This window comes from Kryptolebias marmoratus, linkage group LG24 (genome assembly GCF_001649575.2).
Source record: "Kryptolebias marmoratus isolate JLee-2015 linkage group LG24, ASM164957v2, whole genome shotgun sequence".
In the NCBI taxonomy this organism is placed as follows: Eukaryota; Metazoa; Chordata; class Actinopteri; order Cyprinodontiformes; family Rivulidae; genus Kryptolebias; species Kryptolebias marmoratus.
The window spans coordinates 5,399,102-5,415,624 of NC_051453.1; the positions used below are offsets into that span (position 1 = coordinate 5,399,102).

Consider the following 16,523-nt stretch of genomic DNA (forward strand, 5'->3'; position numbering starts at 1 on the left):
GACATAAAATTGAATGATAATTGCATCATGTGCTCTAATGGCAGCCATTATAACAATAGCGATGGTGACCTGGAGGTACGGGAGGAGCAGGAGGAAAGGTCCTCTGCACTGACCTCTGCTCGGGAAAGGGCAAGCTCAGGCAACAGTCAGGGCGTCAGGGGCTCGCCACCTCGTCTGCCGTTCTGAACCTCCCCATTCAAAGGCTAACACAACAGCCAAGCATCGCTGTGACCCTGTGGGTGTGACACTCAACCTTTGCCTTAACCTCCTGACCGCCGGTCACAGCTGCAGCTGAGCGGTTCGGGAAGGTCAGGGTGCAGGGTCGGCTGGAGGGGTGACTGATGGGTGAGAGATGAGCGTGGAATGGACGGAGGGGGAGGAACGAGAGTAAAGATGGAAAAATTGATGACTGAGTCAGTGGTAAAGAGGAAGGATGGAGGGATGGAGCGAGGATGAGTGAAAATTCACAAATTATTTGTCTTTGCTTGATTTGACTTGATTAGTTTTATTATTTAGACTTTTTTTTACTTCTTTAGCAATTGAATCAGTTTTTTTTAATATTTCAAGTTATAGAAGATAATTTTGTTGTTCCTGCAGCAGAGTTTGTCTCCAGATTACTGCAGTGCTTCCAAAACCAGACTTTTCTGCCCCCAGTCTGTTTGAAATGTTTAATTTTTGAAAACAGGTCATATGTGTTAAGATTTATTTTTTTCCAAGTCACTTACTAAAGCCACTGAGGTTTTGTTTTTCAGATTAAGTAAATGTGAGTTCTCTCACCTACTATCTGCAGTGAGAAAAATGTTTTTTTTTTTTTTTTCGTTTTGTAAATTGGTTGAGTTGACCTTTTAACAGAACTGTCAAGCGTGAAAGGCAAAGAACGTGAGACCATGGAGGTGCAAAGAAGACAAATGGGCTTGCCGTACATTTTGTGTGCAGATCAGCCTTTGTCTCAGCCCCCCCGCCCATCACCCTTTCTCTGAGCTTTGGCCCGACTGCACGGTCGGCCCGGTAGTGGCTTTACAGAGATGTCTTTTATGGGAAAATGAACATGTGCGCTCTCTCTCATCCATCTCAGACTTTCAGTGGGTCCAGTCTTTGATTCATCTGCAGGAATGCATGACTGTGTGATAAATGCTCCTAAAAATTAGGAATGTGTCTTATGATGCTGGACAACTTTGGAATGAAATCCAGGATATTTAGGAACTCTCACAAGGACTAAAAAGATTTTATTTGCTTTACATTTTGTATTAACGTTTCATGAATCAAAAAGATGTTCATAAAGACAGTCATGGAGCTGTCTCCTGTGTTCCTTGGTCTTCATGATGCTGTTTAATCACTAATGTTCTGTCACAAACACCTTAGCGATGCCTCCACAGAACAGCTGGATTCATACTGGGAATAAATGACGCACAGTTTACTAACTAGGTGACTTTTGGAGTTTGGTTTGGGGGAATCAGAATAAAATGGGTCTGAATGTAAATCAGCGTCACACTTTTCAGATTTTTATTTGTAAAACGTTTTGAAAACCATGTGTCATTTTCCTTCCACTTCACAAATATGTCCTACTTTGTGTTGGTCTGTCATATAAAATGCTTTGAAGTTTGAGGTTGTATGAATACTTTTACAATGCTCTGTATGTACAAATGGCAAAACAAAAAGTGCTGTAGATTTTTAAAGGTGCATAATAGATTCATCAGGTTTACATGTAGCTGATATGAATAACTTTTGGTTATAAGGATTGACGATTCTTCCACTGAACAGTCTTTTATAAAACAGTCTCCTCCCGCTTCCACTCCACAGCTTCCTCTGGATCTTTGGCTGCCTCACTCTGGTTGTGTTGACCCTCCATCATGGCTGCCACCTTCTGCTCCAGCCTCCACACCTGCTCCCGGTACTTCCTGCGAATCTGCCGGTACGAGCTCAAGGCTTTGCTGGAAGGAGGGACACCACATCTGGTTTAGTGCATTCAGAAGAGCCAGAGAGGTGTCTCTTTGTGACATTTACCTGTGAGCTTGTGTGAGGCGAGCGATCTGCTCTGCGTTGTCCTTCCTGTTGGGGGAGCCGTCCGACAGAGCTGTGCTCAGAGAGTCATGAATCATACCCAGCCTCTTCTTCAGTGCTTGTTCCCTGGGAACAAACAAAAGACAATGATGTTTAAAGATGTTTACTCGCTGCGATAACAAAAAAGTTATGAAAGGAATCCTTTTTTATTAATTCGTCCCTGACTTTACAATGAGTGTGGTTTTTAAAAGAAGTATTCATCGCTCAAGAGTAGAAGAGAAAGAGGAAGGCTTCTGAAGCGTCGCACAGAAAAATAACAAGTTCTTTATGTCAAAGTCTGCTTTTCTTTCTGTAGCTGTTCCTAAGCAACAGAACAAAACCAAGAAGAAAACTAAAATCTGATACACCATCTTTTATTCTGAGAAAAAAAAACAAAAACATGATGTTTGGTAGAAAATGATTAGTTGCAAACTTTGGTTTGATTTATCCTTTAATGTTTTGTTAACGTTCTATTTATTGATCCTACCTTGTAAATTACTTCGGTCATTTTTTAGATGTACTACAGAAAGAAATGATTGCTTGAATTGACTCACTTAAAATGCTTCCAAGGCTAAATATACACCGTAACAATAACTCTATGGGACATTTTATTGCCCTTTAATAAAAATTTATGTTCTTTAAGGCTGTTTAAAAAAATCACTGTAATTTTTACAGCTGTACTGCTACATTCCTGCAATAACAAGATGCTCAAAGTATGTGTTGAGGATGACTCTCAGCTACTACCACATCAAACTTTAGCTCAGTATCGGTAAAACTGACGGAGTTGTAGACATTTTTGTGTTGGTTATTGTCGATTAGGTGTGGCGGACATTCAGTGATTCCTTTCTGAGAGTTTCACATAATTCGATGACTGATTCATGAGGTATTCTGACAATGTTACAGACAAATGAACACACACACACACACATTGCACATAAACTCTTACCTCTGTAGAACTGCCTGTAGCTCCTTCAGAATGGGTCTGGTTAGAGGATTGATTTCTCCGTCGCTGCCAACTTTAGCAGCGTTCTCACAAAATCTCTGAAAAATGAAGTACAATAAATACAAAGAAAGTTCACATTGTATTTGCACTTTAAAGCGGCATGTTTTTCTGCTTTTTCAGCAGCAGCCTGCTGTGATGCAACAGAGGACGCTGCGGGCATTTCAAAATGTTTCATCATCGCATCTGAACGGGTCAGTTTTAGGCTGAGGTTGAAAGAGCGTTTTAAGGTGGTCTAGCTTTTCTTGTTGCTGCCTGGTTTCCTAAACAAGTTTATGAAAGCTCTGGAAAGGGAAATTACACACATGATTAAATGCACGAGTGCTTTCAAAGAGAAGGGATTCATTTCTCTTTTTTTTTGTCATTTGACAGCGACGAAGGTGAGTGCTTTGGTGTGACTTAGTGCAGCCAGGCTGAAGACCTTGAGGAACTAAAATATCCGCCTCGGCCTGCTGGGATTCTGCTTTGGTGGATGTGTGATTTCCCATGTGGGACAGACAGATTTGAATCGGGTCTGTCACAGTACAGCAGCCCTCTGCTCCCTCTTGGTTGTTTCACCTTGACTTCTTATTATTTGCACATTTAAAAATAAGGAGGCTTTGATAGATACAGTACCTGTTGTTCGGTCTTTCTATCCTCCACCTCCTCTCTGAGACTTTCTGGGATAAAAACTCCAGCTGCTTCCTGCGTCTTTTGACCCATTAAACTCCACTCGAGACACCTCAGCTCCTTCTCCTTCAGGCGGATCAGAGCTCGCAGATCGGACATCTCCTCCTGAACAAAGACAGAAATAAACTTCATACAGAAAACAATATTGGAAAATATTTCCATGAAGTGCAAAAACTTGCAACTCTCAGGGTGTAAAACTGTGACTTTTCTGTCTGATTTTAAATTTTCATCTAGTTTTTATTATTGTGGATAAATTTTTAGATCTGTTTAGTGTTGGTGCTGCATTTTATTTTATTTTATTTTATTTTATTTGCTGCTCTTTATGAGTTTATGTGTTTTGTTTATTGTTTGTAATTAGTGCTTCAAAAATATACTGATATATTAAAACAAATGCATTGTTTTCCATTGTGATTAGTGATAACTATTTGTGTTAAAGCAGATCACAAACACACAGCTCCTACCCTGACTGAGATAAGTTCATAAAAGAGGGAAGCTTTCTCCCTCTTGTTGTCAGGAGATCTGCTGTTGTCCTTTGGCACATGGGTCCATCTTGACCCAGCTGTCGGACACGTTTCTGAGCGTGGCCTGCCCTCTGCTCCCAGATCACGCTTAGGCAGACAAACGGCTGCTCGGTCCTTCTTCAGGCGCTCGATTTGTTGCCGGAGAGCTTCTTTCCGGTCCACTGGTTCAGGTGTTCTGTGAGGTTAAAGGAAATTAAAGGTCTGATCATCTTTTAAAGTACATTCCTTTTATGATTCCTGACTGTGTACCACGCTCACCTCTGCTTTGTATGACTTTGTGCTTGCGTTGCCTCTGTGACTCCTATTGTGGAGAAGGAGGTGGACAACTCTTCAGTTCCCATTTTCCTGAGCTGAGTTGATGGACTGTCAGTCTGCTGCCTGTCACCGACTGGCTCTGAAAAGAAGAAAATGCATGAGTCAAACTGTGATGTGTGCGTGAGTGTCAAGCAGTTTAGGCAGCAGTAAAACTCGGTGTTCAAATACCTGCTGAGTCTGTCTGCAGAGGAGCGTTTTGCTGCCTTTTGGCCTCATAAAGTGACAGTAGCTCACTGTAGGCCTCCTCACACTCCTCACTGTCGGGCAAAGAGGACAAAATATAGATGAGAACAACACTAATGGACTACTGACCTGTGAACATTATATTTACATATTTGAAACAAGTCTGTCACCCTGACAGACATGTGTGACTCAGGTGTGGTTGACGTATACCTGTATCTGAGAGCCATCTGCAGGGCTGAGCAGTCAGACTCCAGTCGGTTTAGTTTCAGGCTGATCTGCTCCGACTCTCCTTTCCTTCGCTCCAGAGCTGCAGTCAGACGTTCATTTCTGGCCTTCAGCCTCTCAATGCATCTGGAAAAACAGGACAGAGGATGAGGGGGGTGGCATTTGGAGTAAATATGTTTTAATTACACAAAATGACAAAATTATTCTGGATCTTTTGAAGCATAAAGGACCATGTTGTCAGATGACTAAAGGGCAGAACCCCTGCAGGCCCTTGGCTGGTGTGATGTGGATCATGTGGGGACTCTAACCTCTCTTCTAAGAACGACATCTCCAGGCTTTTTTTGGTCAAACCTTGAAAATAACATTATGCACAATCTCACACTCAGAGAATCTCAGCTACTGCCACATCAAAGTTTAGCTCAATATCTGTAAAAGTGACAAAGTTATAGCTATTTTTTGTTTGGTAATATTGATTAGCTGTGGTGGCCTTCCTAAATTGGGTTGGCCAGTTATAGATGTACATCCAGTAATTACTTTCTGAGAGTTTCATTAAAATTTGTCCAGCGGTTCACAAAACATTATCGCCTGCCTGTCGCCTTTCAACGTGGCTGAAAAGATAAAAGTCATAGAGCAGAAAAAGGTGAGTTTTTGAAAAAATATAAATAAATAAAAAGGTTACAAACTCAATGCACCATACTGATCAGCTTAAACATACTTGTTTTACTTTGTGCCTTACACTTTGTAAACTTTGACCTCTTTTTTTCAGTGTAATAAATAATAAATGAGTCTAATGAATCATTAAATGAAGTCAAGTCAAGAAGTAAATTAGAAAATGCATTTCTTCTCAGGTCTCTCTTTCAAGTGAATGGACCTTCTGAAAAAAGCCCCCAGTTAAACTTCTTGAATGTACTCTTTCATAAAATCAGCCTTTTTCATGCATGTGAGTGCCTGGTTTGTTGTATCGTTTGAGACAAATCATCTTTATGTTCTGGTTAGTTTTTTGGTAAATCCTGATCATCTGTGACTCACCTGTTCAGCCGCTCTGTTTCCGACTCCAGACTGATGGGGCTGGGACACAGACTGTCACCCAAAGACAGGGGTTTCACGGCTCGGGACGTCCTTCTGTAGGGTAAAGGTGAACCAGGGTAGGAAGGAGAAGCCCAGTCTGGACTGCGAGCCCCAGCAGGAGGTCGGTAGGATGGAGAGAAACTGCCAGACGTCCAGACCTTGTGGAGGCTCGTCAGCTGAAAGCATAAAAGAAACACCTCCATTTGTTCTTTGTTTAATACATAAATTGACTAAAACAAGAGAAAGCGTTCAAGTCTCCCTCAGGTTTGTTAATCCTCTTCTGCTCCCCTCAAAAAGTTAATTTCCTCTTAATTTTTTAAAATAAAAGCATCCTTTCCCACCTTGTTTTTCTCCTCCTCTGATGGACAGACTGAGCTTTGTGTTCTCTGCAGCCCCTCCTGCATGTTGCTTCTCGGAGCAGTCTCAGGTTTTTCTGCATCCAGCAAGTCCTCCAGGTGCTGGTCCTTCGGCATGCCTAATGGACACGAGATCCCAAACTCCTTCTCCATCTCCTCCAGTATCTGCAAACCAGGAAACAGGATTTAAAAGGTGGCTTTGTTCTCAAAATATTCAAAAAGGCTCAGACGACTACAACAGTACTTTATCTATTTGTGAATATTACACAAGTTGTGCAACTTTTTTCAAGAAAAGCTGCATGTAAGCTTGTTCATAAATGACTTTTATTGTGGGAATCCTGAGTCAGCATTCATACTTTTTATAATTAGTTTTGTAGTTACTGTACTTACTTTATTTTACTTTTAAAAAGTTCATAGAAAAACGCTGAGATCTTTTCAGTTCCTTCTAAACTTTGTTTTTCTGAAATCTGTTTCACCATACATGCTCTGTTTTTATCTTCTTATGCACCTTTTAGCTTTTAGCTACTGTTTTGCTACATTTAGATTTATTTATTGTTTTACTAAATGTGTGGTAATGTGCTAAATGTCCAGTGATTTCCCTTCAGTTCATCACCTGAGTGGCTTTAGCCCAGTTTTCCTGAGCTGCTCTCAGGTGCTCTTTGTGTTTGTTGTGATCAGTGGCTGTGATTGGAGCGGCCCACGTCCTCCTGAAGCTGATGGAGTCTTCCACTGATGATAAAACCTCCTCCAGTTTTGTCCAGACGACGCCACCGCCTCCTAGAGGGTGAAAAGCAGAGGTGCACCAAATAGCATTTAAACATATGAATGATGTTTGGATGAAGAAGCCTAACTCAGATGTGGTTCCACCTTGGTTGGTCAGTGGATGTTTAGATGTGACGATGGATGCAGCGTTCCTGTCTGGGCTGCTTCTGACCAGCCGATGAGACAGAAGGTCTGGAACCAGAGGCCTGGATGGACTTGGTGATCTCAGGTCGCCTGGTTCACTGGGAAATGAAAGTGTTTGTGTTGAAACAAGCCTCCTGCTGAATCATCTCGAAGCGAGAATATCTGTGAGTCAGATGTTTGTAAACTAAGACTCACCTCGGAGCCTTTAGTGAGCCCATCTTCTTGTTCAGATCAGCAATGATGTTGAGCAGGATGCCCACTTCAGCCTCACACTGAGCCACCTCCGCTGGTGTGGGCTCCAGGTTCATCAGAGGGTCAGAACCCTCAGGGTCAAAGGTCATGTAGTCGCCAGGGTTCAGCACCTCCTTTTTAAACACTGAGCTGGTGTCTAGGCTGTTACATCTGCTCCGTCTGGAGTCCTACAGAGTCAGGGAGGGGGATTGATAAAACATTTATCCATATTTACAGATTTTTCTCCCGTGAACACAGTCGGTTCTGTCTCAGATTTGATTTACCCCACTCAATTGGTGTTCACATGACACATGATCCTACATTTGTTCATTCTTGCATCCTAAGAAATAAACTCTCTTATAATCCTTTAAAGTAGTCCAGATCATTAGTTCTTCAGGTTTTATGAAGCACTTTCAAAGTTTTCCTTTGGACTTTGGCTGCATTATCAACGATTTCCTGGAAGTTTTCAGAAGAATGTATTTGCTTGTTAATCATTCAGGTATAAAAAAGGCTCCTAAATTTAAAAGGTGAACCAGTTTGATGCTTACAAATAACAGACAACTTAGCATAAAAAACAAAGAACCTATCTTAAACTGAGTCTTTAGGCTCTTTGTTAATACAAGCCTGTCACAAAGTACACTTATTAATGTAGTATTTTAGTCAACCAAAATAAAATGTCTGCCAAGAAGCAGATATCAAGCTGTTTAGCAGCTATTGTTTTAGGCAACGGAAAAGGAGGAACCCGAAAACATCCTGAGATCCAACTTCCTGCCAGGCAAATATTTGTGCATCATACCATCTATTGTTTTCACAAAGAAGTCTGGATAAATGCCTAAAACGTAAAAGCATTAAAACAAAACAGGATTTATCTTATTTTGTTTGTAAAGTCACAATTAAATCACCTCGAATTATTCCCAGAATCAACACGTACACATTTTAATGGGCTAAATTTCTACATGTTTGTGCACATAGCAGACAACATGCTTTAAATTCCTTGTTTCTGACTTTAGAGAATCCCATCCCAGGGTGCCGTGATTGTTTGGTTACATTTACAATTTCTGGCAAATTAGGGTCTCACATTCATGTAAAAAAGGAAAACTTGGGGAAATCACTAATTAAATGTTAATTTCAACAAACAAAAACCCTGATTTACTCCGCTCAGACATGTTAAAAGTTTAATGGAAAGTGCAGGACCTCTATAGATGAAGCTGTAACGATATGAGTTTGTCACTTTACCTCAGATTATCCTTAAAACAACATAATTTGAAAAACTCTCAATAAAGCACGCCATCATAACTTACCTCCATACTTGTTGTTCCTGCCCTCTGCAGCAGAGACTCGATCTGTGTTTTAAACTCTTGGGATTAGTTTTCTCTGTCCTGCTATTTTGTGTAGTTAAGTTTTCCAGTAGTCAGTCACTGAGTGGCTGCAAAAAAATGCTCTCTATGGCTGCCTAACGCTGTTTGTGTGATGAATGAAGTAAGTGGAAAACACTCAGAAGCACATCTCCACCCATTCCCCTTCACTTTGTGTCCTTTCCTGTTTTGTCCGCAGTTAGTCTGAATACACGCCACGACCAGCAGCGTCAACTCAGGCTGTAAGAAATTTAACACATGTTGGAAACTTTGACCCTCTGCTTTAAAGACTGGGACTATGGGAGTTTCACTAATTTTAACCAGGCTTAATTATCTAAATTATAGTTACCAAAATTGTAGAGGTAGTTGATCAACAACAAAAAACAAACCGAAAACAACCAAACAAAAAACAATCAGATCATTAATCTGAGTTAGTCAAATTTAGAGTTATTATAAACAAAATGAAAACTAATTTATTTACACATTGTGTACACTTTTATGCACATTGTGAATATACTTCTTGTATACACTGACACTTTCTTGTGTACAGAGACAAAAAAAAACATGTTCAGCAGATAAGCTGATTTATATTTCTAGCATTATTTCTTGCTTTGTTTTGATACGATATCATTTGAAACTCATTTGAAACGTTAAAATGACCCCGGCGGTTAAAGAATCAATAAAAAACTGGTTTAATAACAAAGGTATTGGCTTTAAAGACAAAAACTTCATTACCCATAATGCAAGGAAGCCCGGTAGTCCAAGATTACATCATTTCCGGTAAGGAAGTTACCTGTTCAAAACAAATGTTAGCTTGTCGTTTAAATATTTTGCAGCCTTCAATGAGACTTTGTGGTGTATAAATTCAAGACGTGTCGTAATTTTTTTATCCCGTAAGTGTTATTTTTTATTTCAAACGTATTGCGTTTATTTTTTACTTTTTATCTGAATTTGCGTACTTTCTTTCTTGAAAGCTAGCTAATGCTAACAGCTAGTGCTATCGAGTGTACGAACTTTGTTAGCCACGCAAGACAACTTTCAGGATTTTTTTATTTCCAAAAGAAAGACAGCTGCAGATTTTATTGTTACGATTTATACCTAAGTGCACACTACAGTAAATTTGACTTTTAATGATAATGTAATTATTTTAGAAGTTTTATACAGCTAATAGGATGTATCCAGAAGTATAAGAAGTATGAAGCTAATGATTTACTGAACTTTTACAAATAAACTATAGGTATCACAGAGACTGAATTTCCCCTAATTCAAACTATTTTCTCTTGGGTGTTAATAAAGGACATTTAAATTGGACAGAATCTGGGTTTAATATGATCCAGTCCAGATTGCACCAATCTAAGTATTGTGGGTTTTTGTTTAAAAATATTTAAAATGGACGTTTTGCAACCAAAAATTATAAAGGTTTCACAGGTCAGAAACTGTGTGTTCATTATAGGACAGATTCGAAGAGTGTAAGAATTATAGATTTTTAACTAAAGTGGATTTAAGGTTATCCAGCTGTCAACAAATGTGTGAAATATCCCTTTACACGATCAGAAACTTTGAATCAGTTGCCAGCTTCAGCTTTGGGACTTCATAGAACTATTTTTAGGGCTCAGAATTAAAATATTTTTATTTTTAATGTGTTTACATTAAAATATTAGTTGTCTTTTTATTTATTTAACTAGATTTTGGGCATGGCTGGGCTTGATGTTCCCATGATCCAAACTCAGCTTATCGCCTCTGTTTTATCAGCGTCCTGCGTATCCATGGAGACACCAGAGCCAGGCCCAGCTGATGGAGAGGAGCGTCCAGTAGAGCTGCGACCTCGGACCCGCTCCAACCCCGAAGGTGCCGAGGACCGTCGCAGCAGCACAGGCAGCCTTGGAGGCAACGGCAACCAGAACATTTCTCAGCCTGCCGTGGGGAGTCGAGTGGAGGGGGAGGGCGAGGCCTCAACCAGCGACAGTCCTCCGAGCTCCATCACCACCACAGTGTCAGTGGCTGCAGCTCAGGCTGTAGCTCCTGCTGTGGTTCCTGCTGCTGCCGCCGCTGGTCCAGGAGCTGCTGCCGGTGCCGCAGTACAGCTGACCACTGCTGCTGCATCGGCTAAAGAAAGACCAAAGTCCACACAGCCCACCCTCACAACATCCATCCCCCCACCAGCTGAGTACCAGATCAAAGTTCCCCGCGTCAACTGCCCAGAGAAAGTGGTGCGGACATTTTATAATAAAAAAACATTTCTAATGACTGACTTTAATTGTGTTACCTAAAGCCCTTTTTTTTTTTTTTTTTTTTAGATTATCTGCTTAGATCTTTCTGAAGAGATGTCCTTACCAAAGTTGGAGTCTTTCAACGGGTATGTAACCATATAGTAGTGCTTCATTTTTTTATACTGACATTGTTTTATTCTAAATCCTTAATTTAACCGTCTTTCTGTTTAGATCTAAAACAAATGCTCTTAACATATCCCAGAAGATGATTGAAATGTTTGTGAGAACAAAACATAAGATTGACAAACGGCACGAGTTTGCTTTGGTTATCATCAACGATGACGCCTTGTGGGTCAGTACTGGAACCTTTTCTTTACTGAGTCCTCTTGGATTTTCACCATTTTGTTTGGAGATTGCCCTCTTTTCACTCTAGTTTTGTTATAATAATAATATTAAAAAAAACAATTTCGTGTATAAGAATTTTTAAATTTTAAATCTAATGTAAATGATTTCAGCTGTCAGGTTTCACATCTGATCCCAGGGAGCTGTGCAGCTGTCTGTATGACCTGGAAACCAATGTCTGCGAGTCTTTCAGTATCCTTTTAAAAACAAACAAACAAAAACTAATTATTAGCCTTTTATTTTCACTATAAAATCTCTAGATCTTTAGTTTTTAACCTTAACTTCTAATTCTAGACCTGGAGGATCTCCTTAATGTCATGTAAGTGTTCCAAATACGTGTTACATACTGTTGCCATATAAAAACCTTAAATGTTTGTTATTTTTGTTCCTCTGTAGTCGTCAGAAGATTGAGCTGCCGTTAATGGAGAACATCCAGACCATCCCTCCTCCATATGTGGTGCGCACCGTGCTCATCTACAGCCGCCATGCTGGACCTCTGCAGTTCAGCCCCTCTGAGGCTGTTAGTGTGAGTTCAACTCTGCCTGTGTTGTCGTTTAGACTTTCATCCTTTTTATTACACCTTGAATTTCCTCCCTGAAGGCTCTTTTGCTTTCAGGATTTGTGTGGCTCTTTCAGGAATAGTTTTGGGTTTTTTTCTGTCTTGCCACAGAAAATGCTGCAGTCTCCCTATTTTTTCTTCGATGTGATTTATTTACACAACGGGATGGAGGAGCAAGGAGATGAAACCAGCTGGAGGGTGAGTAGAGACGCTTTTGATTCATCGAGGATAATAAAACGCACTCTGTTTGAATTTCATATTTGCCTTGTTTGTTTAAAACTTGTCTGTTTTTACTGTGAGTTAATTTCATTACTTCTGCCCAGTCTAATAAATGTTAAGGAAGTGAAAAATTTACTTAGATCTAGTTTAGCAGCACTTTAAAAGACACTATTTTCAAGATTTAATCATTCTGTTTTACTTATCAACTACAGTCAAGTCTTAAATGTTGAGAAAGTGACTAAATTTGCTTCACTTCAAATGAGTGTAAATGTGAGGACTATGTAAAACATAATGAACTACTTATTTTGTAATATTTGCGTAAAACTTTATAAATAAGAGACTTTATTCACAAATGCTAAATTAGTTATTGATTAATCTTTGTTCTTTGTACAGATTATTTCTTGGCAGAATAGAAAGAAACTGTATTTGAAAGCTTCTCTCACTCACCAGACGTTTACTTTTTATTTTATCAGGACAACTACTCTTCTTTCTGTAACTTGGACTCAAAGGGGATGTGTTACCGCTTCGAGGTCTCCCTGAGCGGACCCGCCATCGAGCTGCACAACTGCATGGCCAAGCTGCTGGCTCATCCGCTGCAGAGACCTTTCCAGAGCCACGCATCCTACAGCCTGCTGGAGGGGGACGACCCCGAGGACGCAGTGGCAATGGTTTAAAAGGACACGTGGGGACAAAAAACACCCCCAAAGCTTCTGTTCTCTGTGAAATCCACATGCACTGCAATTTTACTGACATACGTGACACATTTGTACTTTTTTGTTTCTCTGTTTCCTGATAGAAGCCAGGAGGATTTTGGGGAAAACCAGTTCTGGGGAAAAAAGTTGTTTTTAGTGAATCACTGATTGATGGGGAAGTAAGAAAAAAAAAGATTCAGTTGTTTTATGCAGAATAAGTTGATCTGTGTTGATAATGATGGAAGGGAAATTAAAAAGAAAAACTTAAATAATGTAAGATTTTCTGGTTAAAGGTCTAAGCTTTAGGCCTCATTTACTCTCATGTTGTTTTTCTTTACAAATTATAAACCAATCTGATGTTTCTGTAAGTCTTAACAAAGGAAATTACATAAGTTATATCTTGACTCGTATTTCCACAACAGGCCTTTTGACAATGATATGAAGTTTATTTTAATGTATTGTGTCTCCAAGATAACAGTGATTTTTATCTTTTATTTTTCAGTTGGACACTTCCTCCTTTCGTCTCCTGTTTTAATGTATTTTCTGTTGTGTGAGAAGTATTTTTTATTTGTTGTTATGTGTTATGTTAATGTTTTTCTTTGTGGTGTTTTTGATTGTTACTATGCTGCGAGTCCAGCTCCACCTGAAACACGTTGTACAGACAAGCTTCTTTTTTTAAAAAAATAAATAAAAATAAGTCATTTCTGGGTATTAAAAAAGCCATGCTTATTAGGCCCGAGCAGCGACAGCGCTGCGAAGTACTGTTTCTTATTATTACGATTCTTTGCGTTCTTAAAACGCTAATTTGGACGTCTAAACATATTCCAAAAGTCACCAAATTTCACCGAAAATTGTTCCCCGTGAGAAATAACACAATTTTAATGGAATCAAAAATGGGCGTGGCTAAACTGCTCCACAGCGCCCCCTAACGTGAGATAGGACAAACCGTACATTGTAGAGATCTAAAATTTGGTATGTAGGTAGAACACGCCAAATCAAGAAAAAAAGTCTCTTGGAGGTATACCCTAAAATGTACAGGAAGGCGGCCATCTTGGGTCAAAGTGCAATTTTTGGTCATTTTTGATTTTTGCAGACCTCGGACTTTAACGAACTCCTCCTGGGGATTTTGAGCGATCAGCTTCAAACTTGGTCAGTATGCAGTTGAGGGATGGGGGAGTGAAAGTTATCGAAACAGTGAGTTTTTGAGCATTCGGAAGGGGCGGAGCCTGGCCTCAAAGTTCGCCTTCTCGCCATAGATTTCAAAACAATACAACTTTCACATGGAAGGACCAAACTTCACCAATTTTGGTATGAGTCATCCATGTTGGATGCCCAACGATCCTATGTAGTCATATTCTGACGTCATCAAAGCCCCGCCCTCTCAGGACAGGAAGTCACTTTTTTTAGTCGGAAAGCTCCATCTCTGTCACCCTTGACCTAATCAAGTTGATCTTGTGTCAGAAGACAGATAACAAGTTGGTCTGACTTGTATTAAAGCACCAAGAGTTTTTCCTCTCAAATTAGTCTCAGAGTTGTTGCAGGCGTCTCAAACCTGTCTCAGTTTAGTTTCTGTAACTTTAAAACACCTGGAGCAGGTGTGGACGTTTGAATCCAAACCAGCCTCTGAATCCATCAGGAAGGGTTAATTTCTCTGAATAATCGGAGCTTTGTGGAATAATTACATCACGTTTAAAAGCAAAGACGCCGCCGCTTTTAAGAATAAATAAAAGACTGAAAAAAGTTCCCAAACAAGAATCCTATTGGAAAACCACCAGGATTCCCTGCTGAACCTTCATCATCCTCATCAGCTGGTTCTGGTTGTTGATTCCTACCTGCAGACGGGCGGAAACGAGCCGGAGTGGGCGGGACTTACGGAGCCCCTCCCCCTGCAGGAGAATCACCTGGAGAGGCTCGTCAGAGCTGCAGCTGATGACTGAGGAGGATCTGCAGCTGCTGCGTCTCTCAGGGAGGATTTTATTTAATTTATTTAGTCTTTTTTTTAAACTTTGGTGATTTTTTTAAATTAATTCTCGGACTCTGAGCCTCTGAGTTCTGCAGACTGAACTTTCTGCAGATGTTTCTTTATTTGTCTGGTTGAACTTTCATGGGAACGTTTGTTTTGTTTTGGAGGATTTTCTCGTGCAGTCTTCATTAAGATGGCGCATGCGCAGACGTTCAGGTGAGTCCTGCGATGAGAGGAAAGTTTAAAGTGAGTTTAATGATTAAATGTTTAACTCTGAGTGTTTTATTTCCAGGATGCTGCTGAGTGTTTCCATCCTGTGGCTTTAGCTCTCTGCTGCTGTCCTGACGGATCCAGGTCTGTTTCAGACATTTAATCCATTTTAAAACTATTTTTGGTTCCAGCAGCTTCTTCTTTGTCTTATTTTAATTTAATTACAGGGCTTTTACTTTGAAACAGATGAGAAATTAAAATCAGCTCACTTCATCAGGCCTGAATCACAAACCTGTTTGAGTTAAATTTGGGTTTTTGACTCAGTTAAAACAGAAATGTGCTGAAATTAACTTTAAATTAAACTGTTAAAGTGTTTGACTGTTGGACTCTTTCAAATTAAAAGGTGAAGCTTTTATTTTTTGATAGTTGAATTTTTAGGTCAAACAGACGATTGATAACGTTTTAACTTTATTTAAGACTCGAGTGTTTTGTAGTTTGATTATTTTCTGACGACATTAAAGGAGGGTGACGATGTCTCTGTTAGCGAAATATCTCATGAACCACTGGATGAATGTCTGCAGCCGATCCAACACAAAGATGTTTTCAGTTGGCGTGGTAGTAGCTGAGAGTCATCTCCAGTGAAAATGGGCGACATGCATTCCTTAAAGGACTCAGTTTTGTTGTTGTTTGTTCAGTAAAATACAAATTGAGATTTTATGTTTTGATTTGAGCCACTGTGACGAAAACTTTGATAAAAATTAGAAAATAATTTCAGATTTGAAAAGCAGCCTTCCTGGAAGGAATGCATATCATCCGCCGCCTTGAGTCGGGTTGGCTCTAAACGTAAATCAGCTCAACGTTCATCCAGCTAAAAGCTAGCTGAAAGTAACAGAATGGGAGCTAAAGGCTAAAAAAGGAGCCAGTTTGTTTAAGCAGATTTCAAAGATTAATTTTTTGTAAGAATTGAAGAAATCTCTGTGTATTTATATGTGAAAAATCATCTAATCTGCTGAATATTTTGATATTAACGGTTAAATAGCACAAAATCTTTTCTTTCTTTCTTTGAATTTCCTGGAGCTCCTGAGTTTGACGCAGTTTAATTATCTGAAACCCGGTGAGAGTTTTTGTGTTGTTCTGTTATTTTCGGCCGTTTGTCGAACCGAATCAGGTGAGGAACCGGACCGTCTGGTTCCGCTCTGCTGTACAAATTCTTGAATCAGACACATTTCCTGATCACATCACATCAAGATGATCTGTAAAACTGACTGCCGCAGCCGTTTTCAGTCAAACTAATCCCGCTTCTTGTCCGTTTCCCTGCAGACGACTCCGAGGCCGAGGTGCGTTGGTCCCGTTCAGCGGCCGTCAGGACAGCGCCGCCCGGCCACTTCCTGTTCCTGTC

General features: G+C 40.0%; 2 protein-coding genes across 2 annotated transcripts; one reads left to right on the forward strand and one right to left on the reverse strand.

Moving 5' to 3' along the window:
* Positions 1-1,208: 1,208 nt before the first annotated feature.
* Positions 1,209-9,031, reverse strand: ushbp1 (Usher syndrome 1C binding protein 1). Its single transcript, XM_017420419.3, has 14 exons — positions 8,816-9,031; positions 7,479-7,702; positions 7,245-7,381; positions 6,991-7,154; positions 6,363-6,542; positions 5,983-6,197; positions 4,939-5,079; positions 4,714-4,802; positions 4,489-4,624; positions 4,171-4,405; positions 3,656-3,814; positions 2,987-3,081; positions 2,005-2,127; positions 1,209-1,931 (listed from the first exon to the last, which is right to left on the reverse strand). Exons 1-14 carry the CDS (start codon positions 8,819-8,821, stop codon positions 1,766-1,768), a joined length of 2,070 nt encoding a protein of 689 aa, XP_017275908.1. The 5' UTR covers positions 8,822-9,031; the 3' UTR covers positions 1,209-1,765.
* A 613-nt stretch (positions 9,032-9,644) lies between these two features.
* On the forward strand, positions 9,645-13,656 carry babam1 (BRISC and BRCA1 A complex member 1). The gene is made up of 9 exons (XM_017420407.3): positions 9,645-9,762; positions 10,622-11,079; positions 11,167-11,225; positions 11,311-11,431; positions 11,595-11,673; positions 11,776-11,800; positions 11,878-12,007; positions 12,152-12,238; positions 12,733-13,656. The coding sequence occupies exons 2-9, from the start codon at positions 10,636-10,638 to the stop codon at positions 12,931-12,933; spliced, it is 1,146 nt and encodes a 381-aa protein (XP_017275896.1). The 5' UTR covers positions 9,645-9,762; positions 10,622-10,635; the 3' UTR covers positions 12,934-13,656.
* The last annotated feature ends 2,867 nt before the right edge of the window (positions 13,657-16,523 follow it).